Here is a 20,988-nt window from a genome sequence, read left to right on the forward strand (position 1 = left end):
GGAATAAGGCACTAGAATTGCCGAAGTTTGAATCTTGAGCGCGGAACAGTATTAACCCTTTGCACTCGAGGCTATTTTTCTGGTATCTACCAGCAACTCGAGATGCTTTCTTACCATTCTATTGCCACGAGTGCTAAGATTATATCGACTTCGAAAATGAGATCTCTAATTTGAGATTCGAGAATCAGGTCACCTTTGGCTCAACGACAATTTTTTTTGAGTTTCTTCGAGGCACTTCGAGTTCCAAAGAAATGAAACCTAAAGAAAACCTAGTGGTGACTGAGAGTCACCTCTCGAGTCGAAAGGGTTAATCGACGACCATGGAAGTTGAACAGTTGGCCAGTCGATTGCGCCGAGGGCGATCCATTTTCCTTCGATTTCGATTTCGATCGGCGCCGAACTCACATGTGCGTGCACAATACTTTCTCTCGTGTCGTGTCGTGCGAGAAGCGAGAAGCAAGCGTGGCTGGGGAGCGTGGTATATGTTGGCCAGGAATGCGAGGAATTATGTAACCCTTTGTTGGCACAACGTCCCGCAAAACCGTCTGCCGGGAAAATTGTGTCGAGCGGCCGCAATATTTTCTATGCTCCGTAATTTTTCTGCTTAAAATTAGCGTTAACCGAGCCAGTTTGCTCGTAACGACTCGCTGAAATGGTTGCTTTAATACACTGGACGGAATTGCAGTTAATTTCATTCTTGCGAGGCTACTCGGGACATGAAAGGAAAAGTAACGCGAAACTATATCACGTTCTCGTAAGAAAAATGATAGAACCAAAAAGTTTGTATACGTTGGACTCTGCAGCCATTGCGTAGGAAGTTTTATATCGAATTCTCGATAGGAAATTATTACTGTAGTAGGTTTACTGTAGTAGGTTTACTGTTAGTAGGTTTGCGTGAATCTAGTGCAATGATGAAAAAAGGTGTAATAAATAGAAGTGGGTGGATGAAATGATAAACTGTATGGATTGTATGAAAAAAACAATGTAAAAATGAACTTTATGGATGCGGGTCTTAGACGATATTGAAAAAGAGCCGAATTGAAAAATCCAAAAATGCTTGCATTTCTCCCATTGCCAGCTGCAACTTTTATTTCAAGAAAAATAACGCAGTCTATTAAAAAAAAGAAAACTATCATGATGAAATCCCGAAAGTGACCCCATCTTTGATCCCACTTGGAACAGTCTAACTTTCTTCTATCGTTCGGAGATATCCAGCTGGATTCATTAAAATCCACCTTGTATATAACGTTAGCAATTCCAAGTTTCGTTTGAGACTCGTATCATCGACATACGATAGGGTTCAGGAAATGACGACCCGAGAAGCTAGTTGTGACACATTACTCGGGGCATGTTGTGACTATGAAAAGGACGCTGAGAAAGTACTGTTGCATAAATATAGAATGTAGTTTAGGTTGACGATTAGCTTACATTTTGTAACGTTTTGTGTTTAATACTATATTTCGCAATGCTTTGGTTTGTTCACCTTCGCGTATTCCTTCTGGTTGCATTGAAAGTATCAAAGTATTTTTACACTAGTAGAATGATCGTATCGTTTATAAAATACAATATGTTTTTCACGCATTGCAAAGGAAATTGTTGTTCAGAATCGTCTCAGCTACCCCCCATTTCCGGCTCCTATGCGAGTTTTGGGACACTCTGTACATTGTGCTTTGTAAAAAATATAAAACAGGAACTACACTAAATGATAACGTTACCAAAGATACAGTCAGTGTAAGAAGTATTCGTACAGCAACCAATGTAAAATAAAATTAATAAAAAAAGAAATAAGAGGCTAACATTAATAGTTAATTTAAAACTTTAATTTATGCAAATTCCACTCTAAACATATGTAGGAGTGTTGGTTAATTATTTCTTCCTCTAACATTTATTAATAAAATAAATACATAAAGTTTTATTTTGAATTGGTTCTGTACGAATACTTATTACACTGACTGTATATTCACGACCTGCTGAATCCATCAAAGAAACGAAAATTGTTAATAAAATAATATATGTAAACTTTAACGTTCCCGCCACTAATAACCTAGGTGTTGATGCGACATTAATTTAGATCGGAGCTTCTTAACCTTTTTTCATTCACGTCACCATTTACGATTGTGATTTTTTTCGCAATCCAAAAAATATAAATCCTAAGACCAATGAATATATAAAAATAACATATTGCATATAATAATTAATAAATTGATTACCGAATAAATAGATATTATTCCTGCGATGTCCACTCTCGTGTTACAATGGAACAGAGACAACTGACTACACCGGAAAAAACTGCACTCGTTTACACTACAATTAGCTGAATCGTTGTCTCGCTGCACCATAAGTGACACAAAGCGCACCATTTTCAAACTAGTCACAAATGAATTTAAATAATTTACATTAAAATCTTGCGACCCAAAGATTTCGCTAAGCAACCCCATTTGGTATCACGACCCACAGTTTAAAAAGCCCTGATCCAGATTAAACAAAAAATTGAGCTCATAGAGAGTTAACTATAATTCCGTTCAGTGTATGGAACAACTATTCAGAAGGAATTGATCGTTAATCGTATAACGCGATGTGTAAGTAGAACTCTAGGAGTACATCCAGGGAACTAACAAAAGGTAACGGAGGTTATTTGTGGTTGGTGTTATCTGATAATTGCGGTGTAGTCGTACCTGTCGCTAAATAGACACATGCCCCTTGTCGCATGAGCCCTGGTATACTTTACTACAGATATCGTTTCGCGTGTAACGAGTATTACAAGCTTTTCTGTTTCATGAGAATGAGTCCTCCTGAAGTGAAGGTTACGCGAGATAATTCGGGGAAACGCTCGTTTCTCCCATGATAATCACGGTAAACATCGTGTCGGAAGACAAAGCGGTGTCCTCTTGACAAAGACCAGCGGATTTGATGTCGTTAACCTGTTCGGAAGGTTGCAATCTCGAGGGTTGCGTAACCACTTAATAATTGACAATTACGTTTAAACTTGGCGTTTACACCGATTGGGACCGCGAGAGGTTCGCTCAAGTGCGCGCAATTAACTAAAACACTGGAATCGCTACTCCTCCAACCAGAGCTGGCCGAGAATTTCATTCCAATTACAAACAGTTGGACTTGCTCTTCAAACACCATTCTTTTCATTTTTTTCGAGCTCGTTAACTTCCAGCGAATATTTGCAGGTCTTCGCCATATCTTTCTCGCAAGCCAATGTATATTTAACAAAGGAAAAAGAGGAAGTTTTGAGTATGTCAGTCGGTGCAAATTAGAAAAAGTAATTGAAACGAATTTCTATCTCTTAACGGACAGCTTTTTACCTCGCTAGGAATTTTACAAATTTGTATAGTTTTCAAAATACTGTGGTCTCATGCTTGTTGATTCGAATATGTTTAATCGAGAACGTTCATGATTGTTATAATTTTCTCTTAAATTATTAATTAATGGTTTTGAAATCCCAACTAATAAAAATTTTATTCCGGATAATCTTCAAATCCAAGAGTCGAAAGCTTTTTAAAGCGTTTGCTTGCAAAGTTTAAAATGAAATATTCACATAGGTAATCATTCTTCACTTTCGTTTCGTCGTAAATAGTTAATATTCGTATCAATATCAATAATATGAACCAGTATGCAAAAGACAATAATTGACTGATATTAAAGAAACGTCGATATTCTAAATATATCTTCGTTAATTTTCCAAAGCATCGGTTTGCAAATCTGTAAGATATTCCGTTTGCTTCCTTAAATTATTCTGGTCGTGAACTTTGTAAATCGAGACAAAACAAAGAAAACACGAGAAAAACTGAGCGTACAAGTTATTGCGTAAAAACGGTGGTGGAGGAAGCAGAAGTTTCGAAGTATTCGCAAATATTTGAGCGAGTGTTTCGCGCAAGGGAAAAGGAGAGGTAATCCGTTTGGAACAGCCACGCCCACTTTTACTCTGTGTACTTTTAAATATCGGCGCGGGATCTATACAGGAGAGGCTGGAGCCCGTTTTCACAAACGTTTCACTGCGGTAGTAGACCCGATACCGGAAGTGTGCCGCTAAATGCGCTCTTGCGAGCAGTTCACACGTTCGCGAACGATGGAAAACCGAGCGCAAACTTTCGTCCTGGGAAGCAAACAACGTTGTTTTCATAATATCAATTGCTTCTCAATTTTTCATACTCGGAAACCGAATCGAAATGTAGCTTTCACAGGCATACTCTATTATTCTAAACGTTACGACCATTATTTCCACGCATACTTTACTACGGATCTTGATGGAAAGTTCATTTAACTTAATTCTTCATATTTCAGTATACGAAGTGATGGATTACCGATAAGAACGATGCAACTAAATCGTCCATTAAATGTGAAAATTTGTTGTACCTTTGAATAAGAAAGGGCTAACGATGATGGTTATACAGTCAGTGTAAGAAGTATTCGTACAGCAGCCAATTTAAAATAAAATTAATAAGAAAAGAAATAAGAGGCTAACTTAAAAGTTAATTTAAAACTTTAATTTACGCAAATTCTATTCTAAAAATATGTAGGAGTGTTGGTTAATTATTTCTTCCCCTCAAATTTATTAATAAAATAAATACATAAAGTTTTATTTTGAATTGGTTCTGTACGAATACTTATTACACTGCCTGTATGTGTTTGTCTAATCAATTTCACACTATAGAAACTTTTCAAAGACGCTTAAAAACGATCGGAAATGCACACTTTCTACTATCACTTTACTATGAATTCATTAAAAGATACTATATTTTAGCTTTTTTTTTTTTAATGAAGTGTTTAAAGTCACATGCATCATTCGAGGTTATCAGTGACCATGTTTTCTCACTTTCAATATCCATTGATATGTGATTATTAGACTGCGGATCTTCATGCAAAATGAAATCCTCACGAACGTGCCTACAAAAATTGAACCTAAATAGAAATTTATTTTATTTAGCAAATATCATAACATGAACTTTATTATCAACTTTTTTTATATTCATGCATATTGTATGCATTTTGTAGTTTCTTACACATACAAATTTCCTATAAATGCATAAAAATCCGCAGTCTAGTGATTATATTCGGTGGTAAAGCCCAGTGTCTTTGAGAATGTTTAGAATTTTTGCTGCAGCACACTCAACGAATTTACGATGTTTTATCGTGATCTTTTATTACAGAATCTAGGGCAGTGTTTGTATATTTCAGGTGTAATATAACCTATGATATCGAATATATAGCACGCTTCTTTATTTTTCAATTTTGAATCATCTGCTTAATATTAAGTTCATTGATAAAACAAAATGAATTACCGAAAGTCTAATAGACCAACACTATACTTACGCGATAAGTATAAATACGTCTTGGAACGAATATCATACTGCGAACAGTCGATAGAAAATCGCGTTTATTTATCTTGAGAGAAAGTAGCTGAGGAGAAAGAGACGGCCAAGTTTAAGACAGACATTGCGTAAATCATTTTTCTCTTACTGGTCGTATCACATTGTTGCGCGTAATGCACACAAGATTATGCTGTTTGTCCAGATTCCTTGAGACGATCGAAAATAATTCAGCGTTGTCTGCATTATAGACGTAATCTTTGGTTTTACTAATTCAGGGGAAATATATATTAATACATTTGTAAAAATTAATACGAACATTACAGAGTGGACAATTTCAATGAATCCAGCTGGATATCTCCGAACGATAAAAGATTGGTAAAAATTATTTTAAGCAAAAGTTGTGCGGTTCCAAGGAGGACATAAGATGGCGTTATTAGTAGATAGCACCATTTTCGAGATTTCATAATGGCAGTCATTTATTTTAAATAGGATGCGTTATTTTTCTCGAAATAAAAGTTGTAACTGCCAATGAGACGAATACAACGGTTTTGGAATTTTTCAATTTAATTTATTTTTGACAAAGTTACAGAGCTCCAAAGTTTCCGAACTTTTTATTCAATTTGACCAACTATCACTAGAATATATCTGCTTGTAAAATTTACCGTTCTTTCCATTTCTGCCCTCAGAAATAAAGGTTTCCATTTTCCTGGCATCTGGTAGCTTTCGAAATAATCCCTGCATTGACTTTAACCCTCTGTCGGCCAAATTCTTTTTCTGCAGACAGTTTGCAAGGCATTTAGTTTGATAATTTAGCTTGATGCCAATCGTTATCATTATTGCTATTGATTATGAGACATTATATAATTAAAACGTATACGTCATCTTGTGAAAAAGCTAAAATTATTTGGTAAAATGTCGATATATTAGCATATGACTTGAAAGGTATACGCGCACATAGAGGGTTAAAGTCATGGTCATGGTCGTCACCAGTCTTCTTTTATGTCTAAAATGGCGCCACTTACAATAAAACTGATAACGCTATCTTATGTCCCACATGGAACCGTACAACTTTTGTCAAAAATGTTTTTTACTATGTAGATTCATTAAAACGTTCCACCCTGTATAACGTTCCGTTAAGGCCTAGAGTTTGGTTCCGAAAGCGTTTCTTTTCCTACACAACACTGACGTAACTGGCAAAAATTACTTTTTTGCTTTGTTTTGCTTTATTACTTTGATCTAAATCGAATAATTCGTGTAAGTTAAGAAATGCACATATAACTAATGTAACATAAATTTACAGATTCCGATCATTGTTTCAAGAATTCTCTTCGAAAATAAATGTTTAATTATGTAACTTCTCGAAAAATGTTTTCTTTTTTTTTTTATGTAATCGACAAACAAGAATCTCTGAGTAAATTTTGCTTGAATTGCAAAAGCGATTTCGAAAACATAAGTATAATAAGAAGTTGAAGAACGTAGGAACAGAAATTTAATTCTGAAGTGAAATTAATGTTGTCAGATGTGTTTAAGAACAGTTTGCAAGAGTACAAATGAAATAACTTCAAAGAAGTGCGGTACGGAGGACGTCGACGTTAAGACCGTGTTCCGGTTGGTAACGATACTTTATACCTAATAATTTACCAAATGGGTACCTGCATTTTGTACATTACCGAGTTCTTGTTGCAAATTACGGTTGACATTAAATGCAGATGACGACGTTGATGACGTACAGATATACTAAACCACTCGGAGCAAGAAGCATCGACATCGGAATAACAGAGTTGATAACAAAGTGTGCAGCGTTTGTTTCAAAGCAAGAAGATCAGGCTGAAACAATTTATTTCAACTCGCAAGGCTTCAATTTCGATCAACGTAACGAGCCACCTTCCTAAATAGATCCAAGACTTTCCGTCCAAAACGACCAAGTCAAACTCGTAACAGCAACTTCTATTCAATCTCCGATAATTGTTACCTTTGATTACAAACATCCTTCGTCTTCGGAAAATAATAATAATAATCAGGTAAAGGTTTCAGTTATCGATATTTACCTAGTTATAAATAATTGTTCAATCACGAAATTGAAGTTTTATTGTTTTTTATGAATAATTTCTATACATTACTAATTGTAAATTAAATTTTCTTCAGCTGTATACATATACATATACGTTTGACTTAAAGTCGCGCTGTGATTGATCAATTAAAGTATTTTTAAACAGTCTCGTTGGTTTTACAGTGATCTGAGATTCAACAAAATTCGTGAAAAATTTCTTTCAAACTGTACTTTCTTAGAGCAAAAATAAAGCGACTTCTTCAAAAATATGAAACTTCCTCGTTTTATAATCGCTATTTTAATGATTTTGTTGTAATTTCATTTTTCTCGCCAACAAAAATATGTCATTACGTTCATTTTTCAAGCTGGTATCGCTAAAAAAAAAACCGGACGCGTATTTGTTCAAACACATATCTATTTAACGAAAGAAGTTGTTGTCTTATCGTTAGTCCTAAAAATATATATGTGAAAGACAATATCAGAATTGGCATTCACCTTCGTAAAATATATTCTCGAAAAAAACATTATGTTTAAACAATTTGCCTGCCCAGTCTCTACAAGACGACGCACAGTGGCTAATTTTATAGATCCTAGGTGGACAAAATGAAAATACTAATGATCGAAAAGTAAATATGTATACAAAATAAATAGCGATAAATAGATTGCGGATCTTTATGCAAAATAAAATCTTTGCAAACGTACCTACGAAAATTGAACCTCGATAGGAATTTATTTTCCTCTGCAAACGTTATAATATGAACTTTACTTACGATATGTTTTTATATTATTGCATACTGTGTGCATTTTGTAGATTCTTGCGTATTCTAATTTCCTATAAAATGCATAAAAGCCCGCAGTCTAGCGATACAAAATTCATGAACATGTTTCTTAAGAAATTTGTCCATCTAGATCGTTTAAATTGCCCATCGTGCGTTGGATCGAAAGCGTCCAAGGAAGGTAACGAAAACCTGCGCGATCGCGTAATGATCGCGGGAAGGGATGCAACCCGGGATTTTCGTACATTAAAATCCATCGCGGACAGCCAGGCGATCGAGTGAATCGAGGGATAATCGGATCAATGTGTTCGCGGATCTGGCGTAGGCAGTGATCTCCTTGAAAACGCCTCCCATCGCTCGATCCTGCTGCCGTAACGTGAGCCACATTAGTCACTCGCCTCAGAACGTTCGCTGTATCACCATGTGAGAGTGTCTCAATGACGTCATTGCTGCACGCTTTAAGGTAGAGCGTGTTTCAATCGGCACCGTAGCCAACACGCAATCCTTCTGTACCACGAATTGCAGTCTGAATTAAACGAGTGGGAAAGGAGGTTGTTAAAACACGATCAATTCTAAATAGGACATTACTTGTCAGATTTCGTAGAATTATACATTCACAATTATTTATTATCGATATGGTAGAAAAGTTATTAGCACTAAACTCGCCACGACCGTTTTCAAACTTCAGTATACATTATGTAGAATACATGAATATATGCATTATTTAATTCAATTCCACGTGGAACATTTTCGCGTTTAATTGAAAAAAGTGTCTTTAAGACTAGTCATTTGTCTCGTCACGTTAGAGATAGTTGCAAATTAACGGTAGGCTTCGTGTTAAAAAAGCAGATGAAGTAGAAAGTGGACATGGAGAAAAATTGATAATTGTTGATTTCAAATGATACACTTCAAAATAAATGCAAGAAATACAAAATTTCAAACACTATTTCGTAGATAAAAGTCTATATTTATATTCGATATGATAAATATATTGTATGAGTGGTATACATCGCGAGTATATAGGATATTAATAATGTAGGATACGGGACCGACGGATTAGGCGGAAGTGAAGTAGTTCTTTACTTTAAACAAAAACAAGAATATATTTAATATAAATAGATGGATAACATATAAGTCTGTACACGTCGACAGGCTGTTGATGACTGACTGTCCAACTAGCGAACTGTCTTTGCACTATCGTGTACTCTTTTGATTTCGGCCGACGGCGGTCGGTGTTTATTGTAAATACTATACAGTCTATTTACTTGTTCGAGAGGCGACATAAAGTCTAACTCGAGCCAAATTTATTCTTAATTGCAGCAATCTTGTGACTGAAAATTTTGCGAAATATATTTATGTAACAGGTCAAGAGACTGGATGGATATCGTTGAACGTGACAAAACTTGAAAATCACTGGTGTTACGCGAGCGGAGCCAGGATTATATGTATACTCCGTGAAATTCCGTGCTTCGAGGACACACCCACGCTCTCTTCATTGACACGTTACATAAAAAAAAAAAAGAAAACATTTTTCGAGAAGTTCCATAATTAAACATTTATTTTCGAAGAGAATTCTTGAAACAACGATCGGAATCTGTAAATTTATGTTATATTAGTTATATGTGCATCTCTTAACTTACACGAATTATTCGATTTAGATCAAAGTAATAAAGCAAAACAAAGGCACATTCGCGAGGATTTCATTTTGCATGAAGATCCGCAGTCTAATAATCACATATCAATGGATATTGAAAGTGAGAAAACATGGTCACTGATAACCTCGAATGATGCATGTGACTTTAAACACTTCATTAAAAAAACAAGCTGAAATATAGTATCTGTTAATAAATTCATAGTAAAGTGATAGTGGAAAGTGTGCATTTCCGATCGTTTTTAAGCGTCTTCGAAAAGTTTCTATAGTGTGAAATTGATTAGACAAACATATATAACCCTCATCGTTAGCCCTTTCTTATTTAAAAGGTACAAACAAAATATTCACATTAAATTGAGTGTGCTGCAGGAAAATTCTGAACATTCTGAACCCTGTAGACCTAACATCCACATTATACGAAGACTAATGTATTTCGATACTATAAAAATCTCTGACATCGAAGTGCAGAACCGATCGATTCGGCATGGAATGACCCTCACCCGTTTACCTATGCGATCGCTGTAATGTATATACGGTGCATATGAGAGGAGTAACCCGTTTACTTACGAAATAAATAAAAGATGTCGGCAAACAACACCGTCTGGCGCTGTTCTCGAGACGATCAGCTTGAAGCGGCTCGGTCGTTTTTCAGTGTTTCATCCTTGGGAAGATAAACGCGCGTTCGTCGAAGTAGGTCTGCACAGTTTATACGGAGCCCGTCCATCGATCAGCCTCATCCTTGAGGCAGCCACGGATTTTTGTGAAACTCGGTCCGCACTTTGCACTGCATCCTTGCGATTATGTATAATTGGATCGAACACGACGTACGTGAGTAGAAACATTCCCCGCGTTGTCGATGAAAACGAGGCTTCGGCGTGCTCTCGACCAGCGCAACAACTCGATGATTCCGACCATATACGGCACCGAGAGTTCCATCATCCAATGGAATCCGTCCAGGATTGACCTTCGACGACGCTCAGAGCTACGCGACGCCGGTTTCCTCCTACAGTTTCTTCCCCTTGTCGCCTTTTTCTCGAACCTCTTATTGGTCCTTACTGAGGAATTTAGTCCCATTACAAAGGCACTAATTATACTAATCAATTATCGAAAGAAAGTGATAATGATATCGTTAGGAAATGGGGTCTAATAAATAAGTTCTCAGGTTGTAATTCCTTTTATATTACTTTTATTATATCAGGTTGTCCCAAAAGTTTCTTTCGTTTTATTAATAATTAATTCATACACAATATTTTTTGTTTTATGTTACATTACAAAATTGTGTACAATTCATTTCGCTCCATTACTGTTACAGCATCGATGTCTAAGAAATTAGATTGTCTATTCATATAAACACTGCCACAGAAAATAATTGAATGCAACTCGGGAAAGAAACTTTTAGGACAACCTAATACATACACGCATTGGCATTCCTTCTTCTAGCTTATTATTATTTTTCTCGGTTACTATTTCAGATATTTAAATTCTGCAAAAACGAAAATATTCGTACTTATAAACTGCATCTCATATATTTGTTCAGGGTACTTTTTTGGTTGCAGTTGGCCCCACAGAAAGTATTACTTTGTTTCATTAGTCCAACCAGCGAAGAAACTTGTACACCAGGTGGTCTCAAAACTTGGAAACTAAACTCTGAATCGATTTCGTACCTTCAAAGGCAATCTACTTTTTCGCGGAATGGAAAGATTACCGGGAAGGGAGGTGTAAAAAATAGCAGAGATAATCGGTGAAGGTGGAGAATATCGGAGTCGTAGAAGATTAGAGGCTCTGTAAACGTTCTCGAGCGTCGAGCGCTTGCGGCGAACGTGGCAAGGGCACTCGAGACACCTCTTACTCCCTCGACACACTTTTATTTTCCAATCCATGCCGATTTAGGTATCGGGAGAAACGAGTGGACTCGCGCGACGACCGGATTGCGGACTAGGTGAACGTGTAATTGTTCGTGCCAACCCGTTGCATCGAGTCGCGTCGACCGCGTTACGTCTGCTTCGTTTCTTGCGCAGCTCTCGATGCGTTGATGTCTCCGGGACGGATCGCAACCTTGAACTGGTTCGGTTTATCGAAACTCGTAACTATACTAAAAACATTTCTATCCCTACCAGAGCTGTTTACATTTCGCAATGGCGCCGAATTGTAGTTAAAAAGAAAAATTTATTTGAAAATATTTTGCATTGCTCGAATAATTCATGGTAAAAGAAGATCAACGTTGATAATTGTTTTCTTATAGTTTACAGAATTTTACACCGCTTTGTAGCATGTAGAATATATACTACTTTGGATGGAAAAATATAAATTCAGAAAGTTAATCCGTGAGCCAACGAAATTGTCCAATAAATATTATTTAAATGTTTATTTTAAAAACGAATCAAATGGACAGTTTCTACTTTGGATGGAAAAATATAAATTCAGGGTTGCGTCACAGTTTCTTGTTCTAATATTTGAAAATTTCAGAATATTTTAACACTTTGTTCGTACCGTAAAACTTGAAAGTGAGAAAGTGAATCCGCGAGTCAACGAAATTGTCCAATGAATATTAATTAAACGTTTATTTTAAAAACGAACCAAGTGGACAGTTGATTCTTTCTTTTTAACGAAAGTCGAAGTTGGTTATAATTTTCATTACGGATCAGCGGAATAAAACGTAACTCCGATCTCGATGGAAAGCGAGACCCGCGTTTCTCACGTTGAGAGTCGTAGACACGTAAACGCATTAGAGAAATTGTCTAATAAACATAGACGTCGGCGTTGTTAAATGTATATACACATCGGTGCGCGCCGATGAAAGTGGTTTAACGAGTCAGCAGCCATTTCGTGGGTTGAGTACGCACTGCGGATTTTCAGGTGGAAATCGAAACGTGAACTGTACTTGGAAAGCTCTTGCGCGCGAACGTTACATTTTCGGTCAATAAACTTTGAAAAGATCGCTAGAGAGATTGAAAATATCATGCTCTATCAGTTTGAGAAAGGATGGACCGTAGTCCATCCATTTTGTGACTAGAACGAGTACTTTGGCAGATGAACAATTAGTAAAAGTTATTGTCGAAAGTGGTTTCCTCGCTTGAAGTAACTAACATACTTTTTTATTTAGAATTCGATACTCTACCATATATTTGTATAAAAAATATACTATTCCATTTAGAAAACTGAAGGTCACTTTCATTTCTCGGAAAATAGTACGAATACGAAAGATCTATGTACCTGGTTACATTGCAAATAAGAAACAGTATAAATTTGTCCTCTTTCATTTCTTTTGTCTTATGTACCGTTTACGAGAAAAACGCTGGCTAGTAATAGCCTGAACACTCTGTATATATTTCTTTTTTCATGTTACATGTACTTTTCATGTTTCATGTACTTCCTAGTACTTCCTTTCATCTAGCGATCTTCGATTAAACGAAATCAAACTTTCATCGGGAAGTATGCGTTCTACGATATTGATATTCGACCCTGTCAGATATCGATACCCTGCAGGATATCGAAGGAAGCGTTTTTATTCTATTTATTAATTTTATTTTACGGCTTCACCGTGCAGGTTGTTCGCAAAATGAACACGATATGGAAGAAGAACGAAGAGAAACGAGATAAAAGTGGTAATTGACGAGGTGCCGTTAAAGTGCTGTTACAAAAACCTAATTTCAAGTTTAATCACCTTCTTTCTTACGTCGGTCGTGGTTTTTAAGCTTCGAAGCCCAACAAACTGCTACATACGCAGCAAACAATAAAGGAACAAAAGTTCGAAGAAGCTAGGTGTGGTTATAGCGGTGCGATAAAAACTGGACCACGAGTTTAATCATCTTTCTTCTTACGTCATGCGTATTTTCGATCGTGATTTCTCGGCATCGATAGCCGGTAAACAACGTTAACAGATGATAACGCCCACAAGAACGGACGCAATTACGCGACGCTTGTAACCAGTCGCTGCTAATCGCGAAGCGGTCTTGCAAGCTGACGTGTTTTACCGGATAGGATAATTAGGAACGATCCGAGCTTGGAACATGTTCGCGACGCTCCTTTCCATTATCCAATCAGCCTTCGTCATATAGAAGAAGTCGTCTTCGAGTCTTATTTACAACCTTGAGCGACGAAGAACAGCTCGGGTTTCGCTAGTGAAATTAATCATCCGGCTTCTCCGCTTCCTATGTCCATCGGATTGGCTGCCGTTCATCACCTTTGAAATTCATTTCTGCCTGTTCGAAACCGAAGGTCTCGGTCGATGCGCCGGCAATGAAGTTTTCATCGATGATTGCGTGCGCGATACCCTGTCCTTTCTCTTACGTGGAGGGATACGGGTGTGGAAATCACTTTTGGAATGATGCGAGGTGAAACTTGTATGTACGTATATAAATATTAGGGGTGCGCGGGATCCCGGTCGGGACGGGAATTCCTCCCGGGATCGGGATGGAATCCCGAGAATTTCAAAAACCCGAATACATCCGGGATTCCCGTGAATTTCCGGGATCCCGAAACCATTCGGAATTCCCGAGAATTTCGAGATCCCGTAAATGTTCGGGATTTCCGGAATTTCGAAATCCCGTACATTCGGATTGCTGAAATTTTCAAGAATAACGACACTTTCGGAAATCCCAGATATTATTCTATATCCCGTACATTTTCGAGATCCCGTACATTCTCGGGAATCCCGGATTTTTGCGGGATCTCGTGTATTCTCGGGAATCTCGAATCAACTCGGGATCTCACATAAACTCGAGAATCTCGAATATTTTCAGGAATCGATTTTACAGAGATTCAGTGACTAGAATCCGTGATCGATTCTCGGATTAAAACTAGCGTCATCGATGGAAAAGTTTTTGCGAAAATGTCAGACCAAACTTAACTCGTTCGACTCTCACCGTTCTCGCTCGTAGCGCGTATGAATCATGCGATTTCTGACGTACCCGTAGAAACTTGGCTTCGTTTCTCATCGATTAACCGTTATTATAAACCGACAACGAGAGATCCGTGGAAAACATGTCGACGAGACGTTACTTTAAGGACAATCGAAAACGTTATCGCGTGGAATATAACCGAACTGTTTCCCATCAATTAAATATTATCGACTGCGATCGAAGTCTCCGACGAAGGCCGATTGGTAGCATATACTGCGGTCCATAACTATAGCACTACTGATATTATTAAGATTTTTTCAACTTAAAAGAAAAATTCAAAGAAAGTAGTTGGATAATATGAAAAAGCGATGTAAATAATTAATTTCAGAGGAAATATACTGAAATAGTCTAAGCATATATCGAGATAAAGTCGAAAAACATTATAGAATCGGTGCAAAACTATAGCACCACATTTTTGAGTTAATCGAGGAGAAAGGAAGTCCTACTCATTATTAAATCATTTCCTTTTATTCATTAAAATTATAATTTAATCATTACATTATAATTTATTATTGTTATTATGTTATAATTCCATTGGTGCTATAGTTGTGCAACCATGAAATATCTATAGTACTATTATTAGTTGCCTTATAAATGTTATGTTCGCCGTTTTATCATTGCTATACTATCACAAATTAGAAATTATTAATTAAATCTACAAAACGCAGTTATGCAGTGTACAATTGAATTTAATTGAAGTGAAACATACATTTTATTCTTTGACTAGTACTGGGAATAAAAAATATAGGTGCTCTATTCAAAGGAATATTTAATATTTTTGATTTAAATTATCCTAAGATAAATGTCTGTATTAAATTGTCTCATTCTTTACTTTGAATGAGAATAGATTACTCTGAGTATTATTTTATTACATTACGATATAAGAGAATCGAATATTTTATAGATTGCAAGCAATTTTATATTGCTTTTCTCTATATAAATAATACTGTATTTCATATTTAAATTCCCAAGGACCAAGCTGAAATATTCTACTTGGGTGTCCCGATACGACAAATAATAAAGTTAAGTAATAAATATGACGATGAATGGAACTCTACAGGGAGAAAGTAAAAACTTGAATGTAAAATACTGCTACTATTATTAAAGACCCAATTACTTCAGAATATCCACAATTTTTTATTACCGTTAAAAGTGACGATTGTGAAAATTTGTGTCGATAATTGAGACATTTACCTTGTTACAACACTTTCAGAATGAACGGTTCAAATGTAACCAACGTACGATTACGATGCGATACGTTTCACAGCTGATACAGAATAAAAATAATAGTAACCTAATTAAAACGTGTGAAAAAATACTTGTCAAATATTCAACGTTCGCTGACACGCGACGATCCCACGTTCCTCGTTGTTTTCAGCTTATCTAGGGACAAGCGATTCCCTAGCCGATCTAACGAACATCGTTCTTTTTTTCCAGATGACAATAGCGAGACACAGCGCCACACACGCGGCCCAAATACCTCAGCAAGTCCCTACGTGTGAGTATACAACGGCGCTTTCTAATTGTCAGTCGGGACGATAACTAATTAGTGAGGGTCAATTAACCGAGAACCTCTCCTCGAGTGTCTAGGGTCTTCGCGGGCCACGCTGCGAGAAAGAGAATTTCCTCTCCCGTGGAAAACGCTTCCTTGCAGATGAAATACGCGTCGGATAAGATTAAAAAAAAAATATGTGGTTGGAGGCGCGCGCGCACGCGGGCTTTCTAAAGCACAATGAGCGAACCGTCCGCGACGATGACAATGATTCTACGAACAATAACCGGCTTATGAACGAGACTAATTAGACCGGCAGGGAGCGGTCGGTTGATTGATCGGGACGTTCAATTAATTACACTCGGACTAATCACCTGTGTCGTCGGTGGACCGAGCGAATACTCGACCAATTAGAGAGACATCTCAATTCGTGTTTTTTACGTCTAGTCCCTTGGATGCAATCACTCGATCCTGGGAACGATGCCATGGTTCGCATTTATTCGCGAGTCAACTGTCGCGACATGTTTCTTTTTTCTTCGGGAATTACTTTTTTTGTTATTATCAAATTTTTGTTCTTTTTATTATTGACGGTAATATTAATTATAAAAAAGTAAATGTCCACATATGTGGCCAAGAGCGCGAAAAGGTTAATTGAGAAATTATGAAAGGAAAAACTTTAAGGTATTATTTAATGGAGGATATTAACAAAACTTTACTTGATTGTTCTTTGATTAAATATGAATCGTGTGAGCATACTTCGATTTAAAATCACGACCCCAATTTTATAAAAAAAGGATATCAAAATATTGTAATTTTAACACAGATCCAAATGAAACATACAGATCTTCAGGTGAATTATTTCAATGCAAATCAAAATGTAATTTACGAATTTGCTGGAAAGACTTTAAGGTATTATTTAATGGAGGATATTAACAAAACTTTACTTGATTGTTCTTTGATTAAATATGAATCATATGAGCATACTTCGATTTAAATTCACGACCCCAATTTTATAAAAAACGATATCAAAATAGCGTAATTTTAACACAGACCCAAATGAAACATACAGATTTTCATGTGAATTTTTCAATGTAAATCAAAATGCAATTTACGAATTTGCTGGAAATTCTGTATGTTATGAAAACCGATATTATAAACCATGAAAAAGAAAAATTAAGAATTATTGACCTCGCCGTTAATGAGATATAATTCATTAATATCTGAAACGCATTAACAATCATCATTGTTGCATTTATTATGGACGTGTCAGCATTTATTATGGACGTGTGTGAGTGCAGAAAATAATGTCTGTACTTTCACGAAAGTTTCCAATTATATTTTTGAACGTGACTATTTCGAAACAATTACCTTGAATTTACAATTGTCCCTTTCGTGGGAAGGGACCGGATTTATGAACTGATTTTATATTCTCAATCTTCGATGGGTAATTGTTCTGATCAATTTTTGATTTTTTGAAAGCAACAATGCAACATTATGGATTATACCGTTTATTTTATTTATCGTTGTTGAGATTGACAACGCTAATCATTCTTTCAATCATTACTAATGTACAGTATATCTAAATTATTTTCCCTTTTAATTTCTGTATTACATTCATAATGTTTGCATTATGAATACATGTTCATATTATTGTACACATGTTACGCAAAAGATGCAATTTGTAGTCGTTTCGAATCTTCTTATACTTAAAAATAAATCAAACTGTGTTTATCAAATTTGCGCAAAACGTCATTGTCACTTTCATGCGTTGAATTATTTCGAACAAAATCAATTTGAGTTAAATTTGAAAAGGTGTCTTTGGGTTGTTGGTGGCAGGCTACAATTTATTGCGATTGTTTATCTTGCAGTCACTGTATCGCCAATTTAGAGAACTGCACCGCAATAAAGAAGGTCGCCTAAATTCATGTGCTAAACTCATCGTTAAGAACATTACAGAGTTTACGCGAAGAAACGTATTACGTTGGACTTCTTCCTAGACTTGTACACGATATAATCTCTTCCTTGATGATAGAGCAGAATCGTTTACAATTCGACCGAATCTATAGTTGTGCCGAACAATATCGACGCTGAATTATCATAACAGCATTCTTAGTTTCCCACGTGCGCGTACTAGAATCAACAGCAACTAGTAAGATTGCATAAAACGTCTTCGCCACCTTCGCACATTGAAAACAAAGAAACTCTTGGTTGACTTGTGACAATAACAGAAGTTTCATACAAAGCGAACGAAGACGATGATGCCTTATCTTTAGTCCATTGAAAAGCGACTACCGTTTCTTTGTGGTAGCGTACAATTCATTATAAACTGCTAGACGTACAGTTGCTACATCTCCAATTTAGGAAGTTGCACTGCAACAAAGAAGAATAAATTAGTGTCATTGTTAGGACCATGAGAGGATTAAAACAGTGGAATCGCGGTACGACTTCTTCTTAGGTATCTTAAGGATGTAATCTCTTCCTTGGTGATAAAGTGCAAAATATATTAAAATTACTAAAAATATAGCTGCCATATTTTTACGTGTTTAGGAAATCGAACTTGTGGTTGCTCCGAACAAACTTTAACACGTTTACTGCCAAACAGATATTCTTGAAAATTCCTGCTAGGATTAACCCTTTGCACTCGAGAGGTGACTCTCAGTCACCACTAGGTTTCTATTTTAGGTTTATATCGGCATATATAGGCAGAATCAAGAAAGTACTTGACAAATATATTTTATTGGTCAAGATTTGAAGGAAGGATAGAAGAGTCAGGAAAGCTATTGGTCGAAGGATGTTGGAAGGAAATAAAGAACAAATTAGACAAATGGCCCTTTGCACTCGAGAGGTGACTCTCAGTCACTATTAGGTTTCACGCAGCAAATCTATCAGCAATAATGTTTCTTTAGATTTAATTTCTTTGGAACTCGAAGTGCCAATAAAATGATCGTCGGTGAAGCAAAGGTGACCTGATTCTTAAATCTCAAATTAGAGATCTCATTTTCGAAATCAATATAATCTTAGCATTCGTGGCAATAGAATACTATTCTATAATTTCGAGTTGCTGATAGATACCAGAAAAAAAAGCCTCGAGTGCAAAGGGTTAAATATTATCATATTTAGACTATTGGAGACTACATAATCAAACATTTATCGCGGTATATAGTTTTGTAACTTCGTCAAAGTTCATGATTTTCGTTTAACCCTTTGCGGTCGTATCAAATTTCCGAAGAACGAGCAGCGATACATAATATGCAAACTTAAGAAGATTAAGTAATTCTTTTGTGGACTTTAGATATATGTTTACACAATAATGTGTTTTAATGTAACGTTTTTATGTAAAAATTATATTTTATAGTTCTCCATCGAGTGGTATCTTTCGGTAACTTTCTTCTTGCCATTTTGGAGTATGGTTTTTGAAATATTTTAAGAAACCAAAATGCCTAATTACACGTAAACACAATTTGTAAAATATTATTTGGAATTCTATCAAGTATTTTCGGCTATTTGGTATTTATTACAATCTGTTACAGAGAAAATAACAATATTCGATATATTCGTCTTTCCATTAATCTATTATTACACTAATATCTTAGAATCTATTACTATTGTCTAATGGCTTAAATCTTTTCAGTTTGCGGAATAAAATATAAGATTAGTATGGTTCCTTTGTTGTGGTGGCAGAGAGCAGACATACGACCGGAACGGTAAAAAAATCTTTGGTAGTTGAGGGTAAACATACAACCACAAAGGGTTAAATTCATTTCCTTTGATGCTTGACTTTCGGAATCAATTTGTTTAATTCTTCAGTGAAAAGCACTGTCACCCATATATGGGTGACATGGCGATGAAGGTGTTAAAATGAATCACCGAGATAAAAATTCCGAGATTCGTGTGCAATTGTTAGTCGTTGGAATAAAAGGATGAGTCAACGCGTGAGTACCAAATTCGTCTTGGTTTTACGCGTGAAACGATGTAAACAAAGGGTGATCGCGATCGTTGGGAAGTAGGCGAGCACCCTTGGCAGAGAAACGAGTCGAACCGATGGAGATGTTACTCATTGGAAACATTCGCGTCGTCACAATTCCGCGACGATGATCGAAAGAAAGGGAAAAGAATGGTCAAGAAAGAGGCTTTCCAGACGAACGACGACCTTCCTTGGAAGACATTGCTTTGCTGGAAGGTGAACGCAACCGTGCGACCTACATTCCCGTATGCCCAACGAGAGCGAAAGAGATACCGAGGAGCAGAGCGAAAGAGGGCGAGAGATGACGATTATAAACGAGAGACGAGCACACGATTTCCTCCTCGACATCGATGCGAATCGAAAGTCCCTCTTTAACCGGTGCGCGGAGCCGTAGGCCGAACACTTTCAGCCTTTTACCTTTTACCATCGAGTTCCAACGGAATTTCACCGTCACGCGGACCTAGCGCGTCGCGAATTCGTTGAAAGACCTTTAGAAACGTCAGTTTCCCGGTGATAGCGTCGTATAGACACGCGAACCGTATCACGTTCGCTAACACGTCGGTCGTAGCTAATCAGGGCAATCGAACTTGACAACGATGCGTAAAAAAAAAGGAATCGATAACGGTTTACAATTCTGCAAATTCAAACTAATGTTCGAACAATGGTTTTATGTAACAGGTATACGCGTAAAATGAAGGGAATCGGTAAAAATTAAGATTCATGTTAATTCGTTATCATATTAGATTGGAGTTAACAATCTGTCTCCAATAATTTGTAACTTGTAACTTGTAATTTGTAATTGTTAGTAATTTGAAATTTTTGATCTTTCAACT

General features: G+C 36.5%; 1 protein-coding gene across 1 annotated transcript in view; it reads left to right on the forward strand.

The window, feature by feature from the left end:
* Positions 1–20,988, forward strand: part of LOC128879099 (cuticlin-4) — a 142,402-nt gene that overhangs the window by 14,001 nt on the left and 107,413 nt on the right. Inside the window, exon 3 of the mRNA XM_054127987.1 lies at positions 16,137–16,197. Coding sequence (XP_053983962.1) covers positions 16,137–16,197 — 61 coding nt within the window. The remainder of the gene's footprint in view (positions 1–16,136; positions 16,198–20,988) is intronic.

Source organism: Hylaeus volcanicus, chromosome 1, assembly GCF_026283585.1.
Source record: "Hylaeus volcanicus isolate JK05 chromosome 1, UHH_iyHylVolc1.0_haploid, whole genome shotgun sequence".
In the NCBI taxonomy this organism is placed as follows: Eukaryota; Metazoa; Arthropoda; class Insecta; order Hymenoptera; family Colletidae; genus Hylaeus; species Hylaeus volcanicus.